The 23,031-nt window shown below is 44.0% G+C and overlaps 1 protein-coding gene across 1 annotated transcript in view; it reads left to right on the forward strand.

Annotated features, from left to right (window-relative positions):
* LOC311488415 (SH3 domain-binding protein 4) overlaps positions 1-22,068 on the forward strand; it is a 40,631-nt gene extending 18,563 nt beyond the window's left edge. The window contains exons 2-5 of the mRNA XM_084545090.1: positions 103-324; positions 1,088-3,450; positions 17,425-17,613; positions 19,486-22,068. Coding sequence (XP_084401216.1) covers positions 201-324; positions 1,088-3,450; positions 17,425-17,613; positions 19,486-19,710 — 2,901 coding nt within the window. The 5' untranslated portion in view covers positions 103-200 and the 3' untranslated portion in view covers positions 19,711-22,068. The remainder of the gene's footprint in view (positions 1-102; positions 325-1,087; positions 3,451-17,424; positions 17,614-19,485) is intronic.
* The last annotated feature ends 963 nt before the right edge of the window (positions 22,069-23,031 follow it).

A 23,031-nucleotide genomic window follows, 5' to 3' on the forward strand; every position in this document is an offset into this window, starting at 1 on the left:
ATCCCACTTGCAGCACGAAGCATTAGAAAGAAAACACATTTAATAAACAGATTATGATGTTTCTCAAAGGAAGCTGCATGAAGTATTTTCTGTGTCTTGCAGAGATCATGGGAGGCTGTTGACGTCCGACTTTGCCACTTGCTAAAAGGACATAGTAGCCTGAACACACCCACTGGTGCGCTTGGTGACGGGTCCAAAAAATGGCCGCCCATCGAATCAGAGCCACCAACAACAACAACACTTCTCTCCCTCGCTGCAAGTCCGAGGGGACGCTTATCGACCTCAGCGATGGGGTGTCCGAAGCCAGCCTCACTGATGTCAAAGGTAAGCCGCTCAAACCGGAATGCGTTCAACAGGAACAAAGAGACTGTAGTTCCTAAAGGTCCCTGAAAACTTGTTTCCTCAATCGGCTTGTGGCAATAAAATCAGGATATTTCGTGTATTTTATGTTTTGACAGCGTGGTGCGGCTTGGTGTAACATTTACATCAAAATCGGATGGTAGCGGTTATAAATGTCAGTTTATACATCTGCATTGTAGACAAGGTGCACAAAAATGTAAAAGATATAGTAGAAGAGAGATGTAAACTACATGAATAATCAGTGTACATGTGTTCACGGTGGTTGGATAACGTTAACTGAAGCAAATTCCCAGGAGGGTCTCGGCACATCTGCTAATGGGCTACATCTAGTTACACAGATGAAACTGAACAGTAAGCAGATTCTGTTTTGTGCAGTTTATCCCTGCCAGAAACACGGGAGCATGAATTAGTGAGCAGCCTTTCTTGTCTGTGCCGAAACAGACCGAGTCGATGTCTGTGCTCTACTTAGTTGAAGCATCTGGTAGTGACAACCCATTGCTGCACTGGATAGGTAAAGATAGAGTATATCCATGGAGATGACATCCTTTTAAGCAGAAGTCTTATTAACATTGCATAGATAGACCCAATGCCCTAACCCAATACATGTCTTAATCATATTGCGGTCCTCTCTAGTGACAGTAATGTAAAACACCAGGAAACTGTTTTGATTCAGCCAAGAAGAAGGGTAATTATTTACATCTAACTGACAATATTCTTTCTTTTCCAGTGCCTTCTCCCAGTGCCTTACGACTGGATGCGACTGCCTCCTTTGGTACTGCCCGGGAAGTTGTTGCAATCAAGGACTACTGCCCATCCAGCTTCACCACCCTAAAGTTTTCCAAAGGGGACCGCCTATACGTCCTGGACTCTTCGGGAGGGGAGTGGTGGTACGCCCACAACAACACAGAGATGGGTTACATCCCTGCAGCTTACGTGGAGCCCATCAACTACAGAGATTCGTCCTTCAGCGACAGCGGGATGATCGACACTGTGGGAGACTGTAACGAGGAGGCAGCCAAAGAAATGGACCTTCTAGGAGAGTGGGCAGGAGTGATTCTGAAACCAACCACCTTCCAGAACGGAAATCCTTTTGCAACAAACCATACCGCTACAAACCCTTTCCTAAACGGGGGTCCTCAGAGCTCACTCGACCAGAACAGTAACGAAAAATCAGTCGACCTCCTTCTATTTGATACACTCACTCCGTCAGTGCCCAACTCCACCAGCAGCACTTCTGACATCAATGGTTTTGGCAGTGGTATTTTTAATTTGAATCCTCTTAGTCCCACTGTAGGTATGGGGCAAACATTGCGCAGGGACAACCCTTTTTTTAGAAGCAAACGTTCCTACAGTCTGTCTGAACTTTCTATCCTGCAGGCTCAGTCCGATGCCCCTCAGACCTCCAGTGGTTTCTTTGGGGGTCTTAAAGCACCCGCACCAGAACAGTTCCAGAGCAGGGAGGATTTCCGGACAGCATGGCTCACCCACCGCAAGTTGGCCAGATCTTGCCATGATTTAGATTCACTGGGTCAAAACCCAGGCTGGGGCCAAACGCAGCCGGTCGAGACAAATATTGTCTGTCGGTTGGACAGCTCAGGAGGTGCTGTCCAACTCCCGGATACCAACATCAGCATCCACATACCCGAGGGCCACGTGGTCCCAGGGGACACACAACAGATCTCACTTAAAGCTCTCCTAGACCCACCGTTGGAGCTCAACAACGACCGCTGCACCACCGTCAGTCCTGTGGTGGAGATTAAACTCAGCAACATGGAAACCAAAACCACCGTTACCCTGGAGATGAAAGTGTCTGTTGTAGTAAAAATGGAGAGCAGGCAGACGACTGAAGTCTTGTGTGTCCGGAGTGATTGTAAAGAAGGACCTTACACTCCCATTCCTCAGGCGTACATGTACGGGGACACAGTCCAGGTTTGCCTGGATAACCTTGAGCCCTGCATGTATGTGTGCGTCGTGGCTCAGGCCCAGTCCTTATCTCCAGACTCCACAGTTTGGGAGCATGTGGTCAAAAAAATCACCTTAGGAGTGTACGGCCCTAAACATATTCACCCGTCCTTCAAGACAGTTGTGGCTATGTTTGGCCACGAATGTGCCCCAAAGACGCTACTGGTGAGTGAGGTTGGCAAACAGGCACAGTCTGCGCCGCCAGTTGCGCTGCAGCTCTGGGGTAAACACCAGTTTGTGCTGTCCAGACCGCAAGATCTGCGTGTTGGAGTTTACTCCAATATGGCCAACTACGAGGTAAAGGCCAGTGATCAGGCCAGAGTGGTTCGGGGCTTCCAGGTTAAACTAGGCAAAGTCAGCAGGCTCGTCTACATCATTGCCTCGCGCAACACAGACGATGTTTCAGATTTCACGTTGAGAATCCAGGTCAAAGATGACCAAGATTGTATACTGGCTCAGTTTTGCGTTCAGACACCAACACCACCACCCAAAACAGGCCAAAAGTCATCTGTGCAGCGGCGATTCCTGAAGAAGAAGGAAGTGGGCAAGATAGTCTTGTCTCCTCTCGCCATTGCCACCAAATACCCCGTTTTCCAGGACAGGAGAATAAACAACCTGAAGTTTGGAAAATTGATCAAAACTGTCATCCGACAAACAAAAAATCAGTACTTGCTTGAGTATAAAAAAGGCGACTTTGTGGCTCTGTTGAGTGAGGAGAAGATCAAGCTGAAGGGCCAGTTGTGGACAAAGGAATGGTACATTGGATATTACCAGGGCAGAATGGGACTTGTTCACGCTAAGAATGTGCTCGTGGTTGGGAAGGTTAAGCCCATCTACTTCAGCGGGCCCGACCTTACGACTTCACTGTTGCTGGAGCAGATACTGAAGCCCTGCAAGTTCCTCACGTACATCTATGCCTCTGTAAGAACTATACTGATGGAAAACATCGGCAACTGGCGGGCGTTCGCGGACGCGCTTGGATACGTCAACTTGCCCTTGACGCACTTCTGCCGCGCAGAGCTGGACAGCGAGCCGGAGAGGGTGGCATCCGTGCTGGAGAGGCTGAAGGAGGACTGCAACAATACAGAGAGCAAAGAGAGAAAGTCCTTCCAGAAAGAACTCCTGACGGTAAGTTACAGCCTTGGCATCCTCCTCTGTTGCAATGACTTAGCGTTTTTTCCAGGCAGTTGATTTGAAACGCGCCAATTGTTGCTTTCCTGTTTTAACTTTTCATTCTTCGTTTGTTTGGTGCTTTGTGTGTCCAAATAAACAGCCATATGTTTCTGTTTGTATCCTCCCGGTTGGATATTTCTCTCTCATAGCGCATTTGTTTCTTTCCTGCTTTATCCTCCCACAGCTCCTTCAGGCTTTAGGCTTTGGGCTGTGGTCCATTCTGCTTTTTTTTATGCCGGGAGTGCAGTCGATAACTGCTGTGTAGGCACCCAGGTCTAATCGGGACCTGAGGAGCAGTGGAGAGCAAAGTGCTTTGTCCAAATACTCGTGTCTGCTGCTTGACTTACAGAATGTGCAGTGTGAATACAGTATGCCGAGCCTATAAATCCAATTGATTGCTCAGGCTACTCCAATAATTTTCTATCTTTATGGACGTATGAATCAGACCAGAGGGCAGAAGAAACCAAGCAGTGAAACAGCTCAATGAAGTAGATGGATACTCTCGTATTCATTTCAGAAATGTTACCACCAGCAGATTTAGCTTACCACTATCATTATTTAATACCGAACATCTTTAATACAGAGCCACAGGTGCTTGTCAACACAAATTCCTTTTCTATAATTGGAATGTTTTGGGTTTTGAGGCATGTTTGACATTAGCTGGAATTTCACCCGTGCCTCCTACCCTGAAGCGAACAGATGTGTCCGCAGCAGACGATGAGGCCCGCTCATGCCTGCCTCCGGCTTTTCTCTTTTCACTGCATTCAGCCTTTCTGAGAATGCTGAGCTGTTTTCACTGTAAACGTGCAAACCAGCTCTCTCTGGCACTCGCTTGTGCATCTTCTGTCATGGACATGTGGATTTTCAGCCTCAGGCAGCAAGTTTCGTCCTGAGATGCTCAAACAAGACGAGCGCTCATTTCATATCCAGAGTCTGTTTTAGGCTTATAGCTCTGTGCGCTGTAAAACTTAGCATTTTTCTATTTTTATGATTTTATTTTATGTGTCCGCGCTTGTTTGAAATCCTACACTTTTTAGAGAGCAATGTTCCCGTCTGCCTTTAACCACTGTTTCCCCACTTTGTATCTCCGTCTGTATATTATCCTCCTGGCAGCCTCTGTCAGAGGTCACCAACGTGCTACAGCTGAAGTAACACAAGGCAGAAACACTGTAATTTGCAGAAGGTTGTAAACACTAGTTAGAGCCCTTTATAGACAGAGAAACGGCAGTATGGAAAAGAACATAATAAAAGGTGGCGACTGAAAATATGCCCTCTTGGGGAGTTTGAATGTAGGCCTGTTTTTATGTCATTTCTGTCTGGATTACACTTACTAAACGTCTGGTTACTGTGGGGAAAAAATCAAAGCACGCGGCGATCCAGCAAATCTGAAACCATGAACTCTTTCTGTTTAACCAACACGATATGCCGTTTGTGCAAACATCTCGTACTTGTGCCTCGGAAAAGAAAAGTGGATTTTGTTTCACGTGCCGGCTTCAAAATGAAGCTGAATCATCCTCTCTAGAAGATAAAGCATTTCTGTCAAAGAGGACAATCCAATGATTTACCAGTATCTCACTGGGCATGAACAGGAGTCTATTTTTAGAAGAAAGAGAACCAAATCAAAAGCTCTGTGGTAGTCACCAAAGAGCCGCCTTTGTGTTCCAACGTCTGGACCCATTCTGGTCGGGTCTGACTGTTAGTGGAGGGAGGGAACATTAGTGCTGTGTGTGCACACATGGAGTAAACTGTATATCCTAAGTATAGATTTTTCAGTCCTGCCTCTTCTCTATTTAGCTGCTTCTCAGGCTGGTAAGTGCTTTGAAACAAGATAGACACCAACTCATTAGCGACAACCTGTACAACACAACAGTCCTGCATAAAAAACTTCCTTTATGAAAGTTGCATTATGGATATATTATGCGCTTATTTTAAATACTGGAAAAGACAAACAAGAGAAGTGTGAATTTTTGCGTCTCCCGGCACTGCACACTGACAAACTGAACTTTGTTAAACAAAAGAGATCCATATGAAGCGGCCTTATTATTCAAACTAGTGCCTCAGCAGTAATTTCCACTGATTGATTGATTGAACAATGAACTTGAACTTTCCCCTGAGTCCAAGGTCATCCTCATTCACATCAGAGAACATGAAACTAGAGAAGGATTCAGGTTTTTGTTTGAAAGTGAGTCAAGCGACAGACAAGCTATTACGACGTCATGTAAACACAGCACGTTCCTGCTCCTCAGACGATACGTCAGATTAATTTTGGTCATTAGCCGACTCATATTGTCCTTTTTCCCTTTCCACTAACAGTTGTTGACTTTTAATGCCCACACTTAAAGCTGATTAGCCGTAGCCATTTTTCAGAGTTGGCTTATTTTAATTAGCGCCGCAAGAATTAGTCGATTAATTTATTGACAAAAAGTTCGTCTGCAACAGCGATGATGTTCTGACATAAAAGCTGCCAAATATTCTGTATTTTCTTCTTCTCAAATGTGAAGTGTTGCAGTAAATTGTATATCTCTGGGCTTTGTGCTGCTGATCGGATAAAACTACATATGAGGACGTCACCCTTGCTCTTAATTTTAAAATATTAACAATTACTTTATAAGACAGAGAATGCATTGGCTGCAGCTAATTCTAACGGACAGAACTCTGGCTCAGGATGAAGAGTGTTTGAATATTAATGAACCCAAGATCTTCTTTCCCCTACCGACAGGACTCTTAATAGCTTACCATCAGATGATTTTGTGGGCATGATAGTTAATCTTTAATTGTTGAGCAGAAGCTCCAACTGTGGCTCAGGAGGCGGAGCAGGTTGCCCAGGTCTCACGGCCGTTAAGCATTAACAGTTCAGGAGCAGTTCCATTGTCCTGAAAAGACAGATTTGATTTGAGATTACCAGGCTTTGATGTCGCATTTTAAGGTTTTCAGTTCAAAGCGTAGCTGAAGAATGTTAAAAAAGATGACGTGTGAGTGTCTCGTTTGCAGAATGACGTACGGTACTGGAGGTCGTTTCTTGTTGCTTGAGGTTTGCAGGCAGGAACAGGCCTGAGGTTTCAGTGGGAAGCTCAGGAACGCTTGTTGAGATTCATCATCATGTGAGGCTGTGCCAACTACCTGATGGGTCGCTGGCTCCCCCACTAATTGTGTAAAAACAACAACAACAGTGAAAAGCTGAGCAGAAGGGGAGAGTGGTGCAGCTGTAACGCTGCGTGGCTAAGCTGTAAGAGCCATGGTGTATACAGTATTTGTGCTTTCAATGAGACATTGACAGATGTATTCAGGTAATACTACATGTGACTGGAGCTTCTGTCATATATTTAACAGTGTGGACATGCAGACCTGTCACATGTGTGTTTGTCTGTGAAGAGGTTTTGTTGTTGTGAGCGGATGAGGGAATGCATCCAGGTTGTGTCTGTTGGATCTCGGGCCTGCAGATGTTTCCTGCCTCATTGTTCAGAATCTAAACAGAAGCTCCAGTTGTGGACCCGCAGGCGCCTGCAGCCCCCTCCGACCTCATTGTCCTTCCCAGAATCCTCCTTGACCCAGACCCCCTTCTGCACAGACGACCAATCGCAGACGGCAGGTGGATTCTCTTACATAACACACTGTGGTTTGTTGTAGAGTGTAGCTGCACTGCAGGCAGATACATTAACTGTAATTAGTATTTATTATTAGCCAGAGACTTGTAAAACAATTAAACTGGGAAAAACTTTTTATCACGCTGGCGCTTGCATTGGAAAACATATCAAAACATAATTTTATGTTCTGTAAAAGCTGCACAGAAACATCAATATCAATGCAGAACAAGTCTCTCATCAACCACTTTCAATGCAACATTTTCAGTTGATAATAAAACTAAACCCGGACTTGCAGTTTCAGTAATGGACATTTTAAAATATGCAATTTATTGAACAGATGTACAAAACTGTGGATCAGTGACTTGCTTCAAAATCTGAATTGGTGTGTAATTGGAAACAAACGGCAGCGAGGCTTTTCTACTCGTTACAGTTTAATTTATTAAACAGGCTCGATTTCTCTAATTCCAGGAGGAATTAAATTAAAGAAAATGCACAAACTAATAATAAAAAATAGGCACTTCGATGCACACACTGCAGGAATGTGCTGGCAAAAGAATCCATTCTATAAACTAGAGAACTCTTTACAAGTTTTAGTTTCGTGTCCATCATTTGAGACGACCAACGACGCTTGTAGAGCGATTCTAAAGTTTTGAATGCATGCGGTTTCAATAGTCCTGATCTCAGCATGATCTGTTGCAGGACTTCCTGTTCTTCTTGTGCCTGTAGATGCTTCTTTTTGACTGACTGGATGTTTGGACTTGTCTTCCTCCAGCAGCAGAGTGAATGCGGGATGGTAGATAACGTTTATGGTGGCTGAGAATCGGCGCGAGAAATCCATCAAACAGTAATATTAAAATACTGGAAAGAGAAACTGTCATGAAGCCATTTGTCTCGCTTATGGGATCGAAGTTTATCTTATCTTTTGAATGAAGTCTTTTAAAATTGTTTTGTTGGATTTTCTGCTGCGCTGTTCTGTAGAGAGGAATGTTTTCTTGTTTGTTAGCTTCTCTATATGCTGTTTGCACGGGCACGTGTGTCTTGATTATGCCTTTGGTAAAGGGTGCATTTGAGTAACTGACACAGCTGACTCACGTTCTGTTCCAAACGTAATTGATGTCACCTGGCTTCAAGGTGCATTAACTCCAGAGAACCTCCCTGATTGGTCACAGAGACCAGGTGAAAGGGTATAAAAGGAACTGGAAGAGAGCGAGCACATGGGTTGGTTTGTCTAGCTGAAGGTTGATGTTTGAGAATGTTTTCCACTTTAAATGTAATCTCTCTGATTTTTGTTTTTAAGGTGTGTTTAAGTAAATGCTTGTGTTTTGTTTTTCTGCAAAAAAAAAAACAAGAATGACCATGAATTACTGTGTCACTGAGGAGATTTCAACATTAGAAAAACTCCCCCAATACTTTATCTATCCAGCTCCACTTTGCAACCTTGCAGCTCTTTACTTTATCTGCTTTATGAGCTGCCACAAACTGCAGGTTTAAACTTGATCTGTGGATGTTTTCCTTGTCTGGGATGAGATGTGACGTGAGGGCTGTTTCTCTGATTTTCTTTTAAAGAAACTACGCGATTTCGACACACGTTCGTTCCAAACTGTGGCGTGATTAAGAAACTCTGGACAAGCCTCAACGGGTTCCCTCCGACTTACTCTCTCCCCTTTCAAGCTGCTGCAGGTTTCTTTAGGGACTTGCACAGAAATTAAAAATGCAAAACCAGAAGTAACCCACATCGTCTCTCTATCTGCTCTCTGCGGTCCAGACAAAACGGTCGGCACAGACCAGCCGTCACAACTGCAGATTCACATTTAAACTTCAGTTTTATCGTAATATCTTTAAATCTTTTTGATGTTTTTCTACAGATACAGAACCTTTGTGTTTTTCTCATCCGTAAACTGATGCAATGAAGTGTTGTTTTCATCCTCATTTGCAGACCGAGAAATATAAATGATGCAACTGACAGAATCATCTTTTACTCGATTCACAACATTGGTAGCAAACCAAAATCCTGAAAATGCTCTGTTACTTGTTTCCTTAAGATAGCGTGGGTTTTAAAGGTCCTGCAGATGAGAGGAGATATCACAGTAGTAACTTGTGTAATGGCTGAGTTAAGTGCAGAAACAGGTTTGTTGAGAGTTATTTAGCTCACAGGCGACTAAAACCCAGAGCACATACAGAATCGCAGCATTTGGAACAAAGAGAAAACGCCTGAAACTTCTATAAGGTACACTGGTGAAAGCTAAGCATTCATACATAAGAGCCCTGCACTAAATCTTCACTTCATGACTGAATGTTCAGTTGATGTTGAAACTAGGATCTGATACTGATCTTTTAATATTGAATATTAAAAATAAATATAAACTAAATGTCATCCCCTGGAGCTTCATAAAGGCCTTTCTTATCTTGCTTGTATTCTTGTAGATCACGCGTGAACCATGTGACCGGATTAAAAACCACAACCGGCAAAAAAAAATAAAAAATGGCAGCTCTCACTTATTTTAAACTAATGCTGAACACCATAACTTTTGAGGATAAGCTTCAGTGCAGGACCGTTATATCAGAATGCATTTGTTTCCACTAGCGCACTAAATGAAGAGGCCGGTGACTGTTTATCCTGAATGTCACACAATGTTCCCTAAATCCTTCTGATATCATCTGACTCAGGGCTGTTGGGTCACTAGTCTGAACCCCGTTAAATCCATGGTTGAAGTTCCTTATTTATGTTCATACTTGGCCAAAGTGACATCCCTTTATTTTGCATTAAGCGTCTTTGCGTGTTCTGTTTTTCTGCTGATTTATTTTCTAGTTTAACTTAATAGACCATTCTACAGTACAGAGGATGTCAGTAAACATCAGTAAAAGTCTTTCTATTTCTTCTAATTTCTTGCTTGGTCACAGTGACTTCATTTTGTTCTCGCAGCCCTCATTTGGGAGTTCTTGCAGCTCGTTCTTGACACATCAACCGGACAGAACTTTTTTTCTCGTGTGGTATCCGACAGCTATTCTGTGATTGGTCAGAAATTGGAAGTGGGTGTGGTTAATGCAGAAAAGTGGAAATGCTAGCAGCCACTCTGTTAGCTCCCAGATGCTAATATTTGCACTGTGACTGCTAATCTGTCCTGGGTAGAGGTGGGTGCATGCTGAATGAACAGCGTGATCTGATGGACGCCGACATCTGAAAATAATATCGCCCACAATGCTTAGCGTGTGCGACGTATGCTGCAGTGGGAGGGCCCTATGAGGACGCCCCCGGAGTTTGGCGCTCGAGTTTCTCGTGAAGTATAAATGACATGGCCAGAACGAACTTTGTTCTTGTTTTTGCTCACCTCGAGAACAAGAACAAATTTCTCGCTTCTCGCGGAGGATGTGACGGCAAGCTTAACCCTTTAAAAATTTTTGTGTTCGTCAACTAATTTAGTAATTTGTCGGCCAGATGTTTTAGATCATTATGATCCCGTAACTGCAAAGTCAAAACATTAAGCTCAGTTTTTAAATGGAAAACCAGGAAATTCAAAGTTAGCTTTGTGGTCTGTCACCGTGCTAACTAGCCTGAAAACCAGTCTGACTTGCAATCAAGTCATTTGGGGCGGGGCTTTATGTGATGATGGCGAGAAGCGTCAGTAGTCATACAGATTATCTGGGTTGAATTTGTTAACATAATGGCTCTGGTTGGTTGTAGGACTATCCAGTTGTTGCAGAGGTATATATTTTTTTCTTGGTATCGGTTGAAACACCATAGTGAGATCCCAACAGAGTATTACCTGACTCCAGTTCTGATGAGAATTGAGTCCTGCTATACCAGGCTGAGCGCTAATATAAATCAAAATAAGAAGAAATCACTGTGTGCTTGTCGCTTTTGAACTGTGGTTACAGAAACGCCGGAGAACCCCCACCCTCCTCCACCTCCTCCTCCTGCTGTAACACAGACAGACACCAGAGCAGATTCCATGAAGTCCTGAGCCGTGAGACCACAGAGGGGGAACCTTGGCTGTATCTCTGTGCTAAAAGGGGATTTTCATTTCAAAGCTCTCACTGAGCTCTGCAGCAGAGCGTCCAACCCTCCTAAATTATTTGCAGTGAGATCAGTGTGGCAGATGGAGCCTGGGAATAATAATAATAACATCCTATTTCTGGAAAACTTGAGAGGCCCGTTATACGCGACCGGCTCTCTGCTTTGCCATTTTTGTACACAGATAAACTCTTTTCTTTTTCCACCATTCCTGGCCTCCTTCCTCTTTTTTTTTTTCTTCACTTCCTCCCCTCCTCCCCTTCTTCAGTAGCTGGGTGTGGCGGGTTTCTGCTTTTGGAATAATTGACTGAACAACAGATCGCTCACTCTCAGGAGATTGGGCCCCGTTTGTGAGTCATTTCAGAGCCAGCTCACGAGGAGCGAGGAGAGTTGTGTGTTTTTTTTTGTTTGTTTTTTTTTTTTTTCCACATATGTCGGGTCAAAGCCCAGCAGCCACGACCTTTTAATCTCCCGGTCTGGTTTTTGAGGTTGACGTTCGTCGCTGCTCGCAGAAACGCAACGCCGGAAAAGGAACGAAATTGCGAAGCCGCGGCGCAACTAAGACGGAGCGAATAGGCTGGAAATGAGAGAGGTGGAGGGAGTCAGACGGAAAATAAAGATGGGATAGAAACGTAATAAAAGAGGAGATTGAGGTGGAGAGATTGAGTGTCAGTTCTGTAGCTGAGCGGGGGGGAAACAGAAACGGGGCGAAGGAAGAAACAAGTAATTTATCAAAAGCCTGGCTGCCGGTCGGACCGGGGGTTCAGTGTTGATGTTTTCCTGTGAATGTGAATGCACTGGAACAGTGTGTGTGTGTGTGTTACAACAAACATGATTGAACCACCCACTCGGTTCGTTTCCACATCAACGTTATCTCTGAGAATATGTCTGCAGGAATTTTTTTTTTTTTCTTTCTGGTTGTGACAAGCAGATGATTTATGCAGCCGGGGGGAGCAGCAGGGCTTCAGAGCACTGATTGCTGAGCTGGTGAAACAAACTCTGTGGCATTTAACGAACACATAGAACCCCGTAATACATAGACCAGCTGACATTTTGAGGAAAAAAAAAAACCACAGCATAGCAGTTAATTCCTCCTGCATTGAGGAGTGTCGTGACGGTGCGTGGAAGCAGTTTAATTTGCACTAATGACCGTGTTCCCTGCTCGGTCTGCTGCAGAGCAGTTATTAGTTTAGAGAAACGGACTCAGACTCTCAGGGCACCGCTTTCAGTGATTAATACTTTACAGCACTCCATCAAAAATGTACGACAGCCAGAAGACCGGCCAGAAAAAGACCAAAGTGGAGCTTCACGCAATCCTGAAGTTGAGACTTCATGACCTCAAGTCACCCTGGCCTCCCTGAGTCACAGGAAAGACTTCATGGTTTCTAACACTTTGATATTTATCAAATGGACGTCCTCTGGTCCACTTCCTGTTTTAAGATTGGGGGTTAGGTGTAAAGCCGGGCATACACTGTGCGATTGTCGGCTCATTTTGAGACGATTTGCCACTCGCGCGACTATTTTTCGAATCGGGCCGAATTTCGTCTCAATCGCGCTTCGTGCAGTATACGTGGGGTAACGAGGAGGGTTTAACACCTCACGACGACCTCCCGATCACAAATCGTGTGCTCGCAAGAAAATCTAACTTGTTTGAAATCCTGGTCGCTCCTCGTGAAGGTATCGCACAGTAGAAGCAGTGCCACGAGCCGATTTGCCTCAACCTCTCGCACAGAGCATGCGCGATCGCCGAAGTTACGTCAAAACAGCTTCGATGCGCGTCTCCCACTTCCGGGTTCCTCTTCTTCTTCTACTTCTTCTTGCCGTTGCAGTTCCGGATACAAAAGTCCGATGTGTGGTATATGGACATACAGTGTGAGCAGTCAAGTCGCATCAGAGCATCAGGCCGTATAGTGTGAGAACATGATTCGTAGGCTGTGAACTTTTGAACTCGGCGATCTAGTCGTGCAGTTTGAGATGGAGCTGAATCAAAGGATTTAAAATATCTTACAGTGTATGCCCGGCCTAAGTTAATCAAGAGCAAAGTAAAGACATTTCTAAAGTTTAAACTCATGTGGCTTCCATAGTCCTGATCTCAGCATGACCTGTTGCAGGACTTCCTGTTCTTCTTGTGCCTGTAGATGGTTGTTTTTGACTGACTGGATGTTTGGACTCGTCGTCTTGCAGCAGAATGAATGTGGGACGGTAGATAATGTTCATGACGGCTACGAATCTGAAGAAACATCTCAATTCAACATGAAGTGGCTGAAGAGTCACTGACATGGGTGAATACTAGTGTCAACAGTACAATACACACCTCCAAAGCGACTCTCCCTGACATGGGAGAGTTTGCGAGAATATAGAACAAACACTGGAAATTAAATACACATTATACCGTCATCTCCTGCCTTCTGTGTGACTTTCTCTTCATAGTCTCGGAAATAATAGATTATTGTATCATTTCAAGGTCAAGCAAGTTAGAAACATTTGTGTTAAACTGAGCTCATTGTCTCCTTGTTTATAAGATGAAACTTACTAAAGTTGTTGACCAAGACGCATGACATGTTAATATTTATTTAGGTGTTAAACTCCATTTAGTTAAGGGGCCACATACAGCTCAGTTTAATTTAAAGTGGGTCAGATCAGTAATATAATAACTTTTTTTAAATAACGCTCAGTTTTTTCCCCATTTGTTCTAATGCAAAGAAGTGCATTATGAAAATTAACTACCCTTTTAAAAAAAACATTTTATGAAGTGCAATTTTGGTGCATTGCTGCCCTCTGCTGTTTAGTTCTGGGTCTCAGTGTGTTATGTCCGCTACTCGTACTAAATTAGTGTGGCCCCTAGTGGACAAAGCAGGAACCGCAGATACTTTTATAGGTGGATTAGACTTCTGCGTCATGTTTGCACCAATCACACAAGAGCTTTGATTGGTCCACTTGGTAGCAGCGTGTTTCCGCTTTAGTATTTCCAGCTGCTTCTCTCCCCAATTTTCGAAATTGATTTTGCATCTGCGAGCTAACCGTTTTGGATCAATAAAGATGGAACTCATGGAGGAAATATTAACGCGACTGGCAAAAAGACACAGCGCAGACTAGTTTTTGGTTGGTGTTTTTACAGCGTTAGCCAGACTGACGTGTGCATAAGTATAAATGGTTTGCACCAGCGTAGACTAAGTACGTAGGTTACGGCGTCTATGTTCCGTAGTACCCTAAAAGAGCCTTTAATGTCTTGTGTCATTTTCACGCTTTGCAAATTCTGTTTTGGTCCAGCAGAGTGTGTGTGTGTGTGTGTGTGTACTCTGTAAACAAATTATAACACCATTACCCCTACACTTAAAGTGGCTGTGGCAGGAAGGCATCGCCTTTACTTTGGAAGGGATTTCCTGTCGTTATCCAGTGAGGAAACAGGTGCTCGTCTCCCAGAAAGCCTCAAAGCAAACAAACGTCCTGTGACGGCTCAGCAGCCACTCCAGCTCCAGAGTTTAAGCGTCTCAGCGTTCAGAGCTCCGTCTGATTGGCCCACAGCCGCTGATAACTCATCCTCCGGTCGCGTCTCGGATTGTAGCGTGGCATCTGCATTCCTCAGCCCCTCCCCCCACCTTTTCATATCCTGTCGTTCCACACATTCCTGCACATGGAACGGAGGCCCGGGTGGAGCTTTAAAATCACCTTCGCTCCGTTGAGTCTGAGGCAAAAGGCTGCATCCCAGAGTGTGTGTGTGAGAGAAGTTGTAGACAGTGAGAATATTTGGTGAGGACGTATTGAGAAAGTTAGACGTCATTCAAATTGACCACATGTTGACAGAGTGAAATGAGCAGATTTTTGGAAGATGAGTCTTTGGAAAGTCATTCACAGAGAGGTTTGATCTGGGTTGTCTGTCTGAGGGTTCAGACTCGGTCTCAGGGTTAACTACAGCTATAGTTAAGGATGGTGGTCCGGTCTGTAGTTGTGAGGGTTATGCTGCACCTCAGACATAAGGTGGAAATGTGAGTTCTGGTTTGAGCAGAGGATGACAGCTGCACATGTATGTACATGACTTCTGGAGCGTTCGTATTAATCATGGTGGCAAACCCTAGCAGGAGAGTCAAAAAGCATTGGATGCATATTGAATAATATGATAACCATTTATATAATTTATACTGCGTTTTCTTGCCTGATGCATTGGCAGCGCACGTAAAAAAAAAAAAGACCAAAACCACTGCTTCATTTAGGTCTATTTCTTGTCACAAAGGGGTAGCGGGGAATGGAGTACGGACCCAGACGCAGGACTTGAAGGAGGCAGGAGTAGGCGAAAAGAAGTTTTTTTTTTTTAATTAACAAAAAGGCAAAACTTACAAAACCAAAAGGCGCCGCTAAGGTTGCAGGAAATCCAAAAAAACACGGCGTGACATGAAGCATGAACTACATGAAAATCTATGACATGAACTTGGCATGAAACACTTAACATGAAACGCATGGCAAACAGTAACATGAAACATGGTCAACGAGTAGTATGACGCGACAGGGACAAAGGGGAAGGCAGGGCTATATATACACACACGAGGAGCAGGGGTGACAAGACACAGGTGAGGCAAATCAAGAATTAACACAAGGTGAAACCAATGATCAAATCAAAAGAAAACATGGAGTAACAAAACAGGAAATTCAGAACTTAACAAAATAAAACAGGAAACAGAAAACCTAAACACTAAACCATGACTATGAAAAAATACCAAGACTTAACAAAATACAATAAACAGAAAACCCAAGAAACTAAACCCGTGACAAGACTGACTTTGAAAAACCAGGAACTTAACAAAATACAATAAACAGAAACCGTGACTGTGAAAAGACATGACGAAAGACATGACAGAAAACCAAGAACGGAAGACGTGACAGAAAACGTGACAGAACATGACAAAACCATGACACTTCTGTCAGAACTCCTGTCAGAACCCAGCGTTATGTTTCCACTGAAGTCCAGGATTTAAATGTTTTTCCAAGACTCTTGAATAACCTGCATGAGGAGAGTTTGCAGTTGCATTTCTGGTTTAATCCTACGCCTCAAAGTGTCTGACTGGACTTATTTTGCTTGTTTTGACTATAAAAAGGTCAGAAAATGTCCCGTGAGTAAGTATTTTTGCCCATTTTTTTCCCCCCTCATAATACCTGGAACTATAAATATCTGACAGTTATTTATACTTTACTGCATGTTATAAGAGTGTAATAACCTTTCAGGAGAGGCACGAGTGAAATTACTGTAATGACGCCTGCAAAGCGCAACGTCTCAGCTTCCAGGAACCACAAACCGTGGCAGAATTACATTAATCCAAAGTGTTCTTGTGCAAACGCGTTGCAGAAAAAGGATAACGTCTTTTAATTTGCTTTATTTTGGTTTGACAAACTTGACTTGAGCTAATATAGATTATTACTACTAGTATTAGTGGCTGTGGAATGCAGTGTGGTCCTCACAAGCACACAGATACCCACGTGTGTTTGCAGCTGTGCGTACGTGTGAATGGGATGCATGCGTATCAGCGCGGACTCGTATTTGCATGCTCCGTGTTTGTATTTGCAAATCCTCCTCCAGAGGCGCTGCAGGTTCTCTCTCCTCTGTACCAACAGAGTCTCCACTGAGCTTTGTTTTCCCACAATCACCAGCTCTCCGGGCAGAATTGAGACGGACACAGAGGTTGCAAGGGGCCGACGGGAGGGGCCGGCCCCCAGTCCAGACCAGTTAGAGCCAAACAAACAGGAGCCACTTTGGCAGGAAGCGTTTTTCTTCTTCTTTCTTTTGCTTTGTTTGCAGCGAGGCCCGAGGATGGAGATGTTGTTCAGTCGGACACACACGAGTTGCATCTTGTTGTGTGTCCCTGTCTGTTCAGATCCTAAGTGTCCTACTACATCTATCGGTGCTGATCAGCAGTTTTTTTTTTTTTTTTTTTTTTCTCCTCTCTTTTCAGATGTGACATAAATCTGCTGCTGGAGGTTCTTAGAATTTCCAGCAGAAAGCATCTGAAAAATGCACAAAGCTGAGATTTGCAGGGGGATTGGGGAGGCAGGCTGTGGAAAATATCAGCGGATCAAGTCAGAGGAATGAAACCTGTAGCACATTTATTATTAGTCTCTTTGAAATGTGTGGGTTTGAGTTCAAACTTCGCCGACCTCTGCTCAGTTTTCATCTTCACCAGGCTCCTTATTAAAAATTCACCATCGGCCCTCTCTCTTCAGAGTTTTCTTTTTCCAGGCCTCCAGATTTTAATCTCTTCCTCCGTCCATCACTTTAGACCATACTTTTTAACTAATCTTTTATTTACTTCTGTCTGTCTGTGCTCTTCTGTCCTTCATCTGCAGGCTCTGTTGAAGATGGACTGTCAGGGTCTCGTGGCCAGACTGGTCATGGACTTTGTCCTCCTGACCACCGCAGTGGAGGTGGCCGGGCGCTGGAGGGAGCTGGCCGAGAGGCTCGTCAAGGTGTCGCGACAGCAGATGGACGCTTACGAGGCGCCACACCGGGACAGGAAGGGAGTGGTGGACACAGAGGTACGTCTGTTGTCTTCACATTTATCATTTTCGGTATTATTTTAGTGTTTGAGCGTTTGGACTGATGGAGAGAGGAATTTTACATTCACACTGATCCTAATAGCTAGGGATGTCCTGACCGATATCAGGAGATCCTTATCGGGATCAATCTGGATATTTTTAAATTGATCACTTCATGTTCGCTTTAACCTAAGCCTGATCTTTTGTAGATATTTATTTTAAGTCTGCCATAAACCAAAACCACGTCCTGCCAGAGTCAAAGAGTCTTCTTCTGTTTTAATGGTGGTTGGCTATCGTCAAAGGTGTCAAATTTTTGAAGAACCAAAATGACTAAAGTGACTAAACATGTCTGCTGTGTGGAAGAACTTTTTAGAAGAACTAAATTCTGCGACATGGATGTTTGGTGAGGTGGTAGCAGGTGATTCAGAACTACCAACTTGATTTAATAGCAAGAAAAATGCCAAACAACAACCAATGCTGAATGCTGCGTTTAAGAGAAGAGAAAAGTTTCCTGGAGACGGCGTCAAGGAGAAACATCTTCCAGAGAGGGTTAGGGAGTTTATGGCAGCGTTGGATGACCAGAACATTTCTGGAGTAGAGAACACAAGGTACCAGCTACCCTCTCCACACTACATTAACTTTGACTGAAAGATTTATTGGACTGAATCCAGTCGACTCTAGGAGAAGACAAGGAAGACAAGGACAGACTTTAGGAAGCTACAGGAGACCAACTCTAGGAGAAGACAAGGAAGACAAGGACAGACTTTAGGAAGCTACAGGAGACCAACTCTAGGGCGTTTAACATCGGATCGGGACTCAGATCAGATGATTCTCAATATTAAAAGATCGGTGTTGAATCGGGGGCAGAAATACGTGATTTGGACATCCCTACTTTTAGCAACTAAAATCAAATCGTAGCAACAGATTCCTGTCTCTCCATAGTCAGAAACAAGACACAGCAACACAGTGTAACTTGTTTGTCTTTGTCCATATAAACCAGAGTTTAGCTGCTGGAATCATGCTCAGTTATACGAACATCTTCTCATTGTTGGTGTAGGATCTTACGCAGAAAGCAATGGTTGTGGTTTATATGTTCCAACACAAGGTAGCGACGTGTGCTGCCTTCGAGAAAGGATTTTGCACGAGCAATTAAACACCTAAAATAAAAAAAACGAAACCTAATTTACCTCAGTTCTAATTGTGTTGGGCAGAGATTTACTGAAATATTGAACAGAAAGCTAGACATGACAATTTATCCAAGGCTACCAAAATAATCCAATGATTTAAGTTTCAAAAGCAAAACAATAAAAGCTAATTAACGCCTGTTTCCTCCAGCTATTGTTTTTTACAACCACACTGCCGAAGAAAAGGACAAAACGAGATCATGTCGCAACGAGGACGAGTTAATGACAATGTAGAAAAACACGATGGAAATGACATGTTTGTGCGTTTTCTGCTCCGCGCCGATCTGATGTTTTCATCTATTTTCTGCATCTCCAGCGGAGCAGAGGCTGAGGTCACGCACTAAATTTATTCTCCTGTTTTTCTCTTGGACGCGGTTTCCATTACACTTCGTGGCATTTTGCTTCTATCGGTGCAGAAATGTTTCCACCTCATCTATTTTTATGTTTTTTTTTATCTCAGGATTTTATTGCACAAACTGAAAACTCACTAGAATATGTCAGTAACACCTACAACAGCAGCAGCAGCAGCAGTCACGGGAGACTCTGAGGTTGTCACTTCTTGATGTGTGTCCATCACTTACGTAGCACTTTGATTTCCTTGGTGCCAGACTTCAGAAAGAAAAGCCGAGCTGTCAGCAGATCATGCATCGTCCGTTTTTTTTTCTCTCTCTCTCTCTCGTGTCTCCAGGCCATGTGGAAGCCGGCGTACGACTTCCTGGTCACGTGGGCCGCTCAGATCGGCGACAGCTACAGGGACGTGATCCAGGAGCTGCACATGGGCCTGGACAAGATGAAGAACCCCATCACCAAACGCTGGAAGCACCTGACCGGCACGCTCATCCTGGTCAACTGCCTGGACGCCCTGCGGAGCTCGGCCTTCAGCCCCGCCGCTCAGGACGACTACGCCATCTGAGCTCCGCGTCACTCCCGCCGGAAGTTACGGACTTTGAAAATGCTGCACATCAGCCGTATGCTCACTCTGAATGCCACTACTGCTGTCTGTCGTATGTTGTTGTTTTTGTTCCTGCGGCGTTGCCTTCAGCTCTTTCGTGCCCAGGGGGAACATCACCAGACCGCCCCCGCCACACAGTGCTGTACGGAGCTGGCAGTATTCACAGAGACTCTTTTAATAGCTCCCGTCTTGCACAGTTATGTATTTTTGTACTCCTTATTATGGCACAGCAATTTTTACAGCAACACTTTGGTTAAGAACTGTGGATCGAATGCCAAGAAAGACACTTTTACACGAAAAAGACATTTGTAGACGTCTAAAGCGGTCAGATGTCGACGTGTCCTTGTTCCCGTAGCCTCGTCGAATTTGTTCTATTTATTTATTCATCAAAGAAACGTTTCCTCTTTGTCTGTAGCGTCCGTCTCAGAGAAGTCCATCTCATTTCACACATCCAAATACATTGATGTCAGAGTAATTAATTAATCATGCACGCCGTGTTTCGATCAAGCTCCCCATTAGCGCTAAAGCCGTTAATCATTTTATTAATCAGCAGAATTAGTAGATTTAAGCTGATTAATTCTTTCAAACACTCATTCTCGTCATTTCCGAAAATTGGACCTTTTTTATTTTCAGCTCAAGGTTTTCTTACTCACTCTTCTTCATCAGCAGCTGCAGATTCTAAAGTCCACATTCAGTCGTTGCCAGTGTCTTTGTAGCCGACGTTCATCAGGAGTTCGGACTTTACAAGTTTAGTCCTGAAGTACGGACTCTGGAGGACGCAGGACTGTCAGTCTGGTATTTGGAACAGCGGTGTACTTGCTAGAGCGAGGTATCCCAGAATGCATTTTACTGACTTCATCAAGTCCACACCACACAAGTTACCTCGGGGGGCAAGAACACGTCGAGGTGTTTGTTCAGATTTTGACAGAACAGTACTTGAGCAGCAACTCATGACGTTTCACAAGTCCAGACAAGACAAGAATGTATATTAATAAACGCCCTTGGTCTACAGTAGTCGTTAGCGTTCCAACCCTTTAAGGTCGTCACTTGACATGTTGAGACTAGTTTAGCACGGGCAACAAATCAATACCAAGGACACAAACCTAGGACTTACTGTACGCATTCCAGGCTTTGGTTCACCCTCGGTAACCCTCTCCTATATTTCCCACTCCAAATTTCCATCACCACTCTCTATCTGGGTTCACCCAATATGTTCGAAGCCCGCCATCAGCATGGTGACTTTGGGCCGTGTTTCCTCGCAGTAAAGGTTTGGGGAACTCTGTCTTTGCATCATACGTCAATTAAACATGTCACACATTAGCGTTGGTTGTCCCCTCACATGTTGAGACCAGTACGCGAACTTCGGACTTGACAACTTTTACTCTAAAGTGCAGATGGACGACATTTTTCTGGTAATTCAGTAGTGCTTGTGAGATGCATTCTGGGCTACCTGGCTGTCCTAGATGCGTCCTCAATAAAATGGGCTGGGCAAGAACCCTGCCCTGTAATTGATCAGATGCATACTTTGACTCTGGACTGTACTTGGTCAGGGAGTTAAGATGTTTCAAAAGATCACAAGTACTGACAATAACGCATATTAAGAAACAGCCTGGGTCCTCTTGTCTCCACATCATGGCTCGTCTCTTCCCGTTTGTCCACCACTCTAGACTCAGTCCACTGAGTTGAACGAGTGAGTAAGGTGACCGTGAGTTTGGATTGTCCCGTCATAGACTAACCCATTGATTAGAGATAGCAACTCTTTGGAGAACTTTCAGCCAAACCCTCCAAATAACGCAGGGGTGTCAAAGTCGTTGTAGTTCAGGGGCCACATACAGCCCAACTTGATCTGAAGCGGGCCGGATCAGTAAGGTTTTTCCTTTGTTTTAGTGGAAAGAACTATAACTACATTAGAAAAAGTTTGCATTTCATTTTCACACTTTGCAAATCCATGCTGCAGGCCAGGTTAGACCCTCTGGTGGGCTGGTATTGGCCCTAGGGCCATATGTTTGACACCCCTAACATAACGTCTCATTCCTTTCCTGTCTTCTGTCTGTATTCCTATAAAAAAATATAAGTACTTTGTACCAAAGCTTGCCAAAAAGGAATAGAGCTCCTCACAGATGTACAATGTTGAGACCACTGTTGTAACGACACTGTCTGTCAAAGCTTCTGGTTAGGATTCGTCTCAGTGCTGCATACTGTATAATGTGATAGTAACACAGCCAGTGGTGAGTCTGAAAACTTTTTTTTTAATTTTTTTTTTCTGTGACTGCATACTTTTTTGTGGAAAAGACTCTAAATAAAATGTAAATATTTGTACACACTTCTTTGTGAGAGCGTACCTGCTGCCGACACAGAGCACGGCTTCTTATCAGAGGGCCGGAGCGACAGGCCGTCGTGTTTCGGGCGTTATCAGCGCTCTGTTTGTGGAAAACAGCCCGAAAATACATCAGCTTAGAAAGAGAGAGAGAGAGAGGAGGAGACTTGGGGTCGTCTTCTGGGTAAAAGCAGCAAGGTCGGAAGAAATGAGGGCGATAAGAGAGAAAGAAGGATGCTGCAGCGTTTCTAAATGTTGACGCTGACCTCCAGCAGGCTGGCTGCTTATCTTCACGCCGTCCCCCCCGTCTTTTGGGGGGTTTTAGTTTAAAGCATCAAACTTCAACAACCTCAAAAAAACAGAAGGAAGGAAACAGCCTTAAATTGAACTGAGTTGAACTTTTTGAGATATTCCCCAAAAGCACGGCTCTCCTCGGGTCCCATAACAAGATCAGTTTCTCCAAACTCACACAAACTGACTAAAGAACATTTGTACCTTCCAGTGATGTAGAATCATGTTAACTATTTTAAGATACACTGTAAAAGATTTTATAGTAAGTTACTGTATTGTGACTCAGAGATCTACTGTAATTGTACTGTAATGCAGTATATAAACCATCCTGTAGTACTACACCAAAGTACTGACAGCAAACTTTATGAATCACATCAGTGCAGGGATGCTCTCCTCAGGTCGAAAAGATAACTGGACCATGCATAAGCAGTGCTTCCTTATATTTATTTCATAAATGGTAAATGGCGCTTTTCTACCTATTGGTACTCAAAGCGCGTTACATTCACGGACGCATCGCACTGGGAGCAACTGGGCGTTCAGTGTCTTGCTCAAGGACACTTATGAAAATCGACATTTGCAGTCACGTCACAAGGTTAGCGAGGAAATCTGGGAGCTTAAGAGTGTGAAATCCTAAAATATCCTGTTTTAAAATAAACCAAAGACTCCCAGAAATC

Source organism: Chelon labrosus, assembly GCF_963514085.1.
Source record: "Chelon labrosus genome assembly, chromosome: 5".
In the NCBI taxonomy this organism is placed as follows: domain Eukaryota; kingdom Metazoa; phylum Chordata; class Actinopteri; order Mugiliformes; family Mugilidae; genus Chelon; species Chelon labrosus.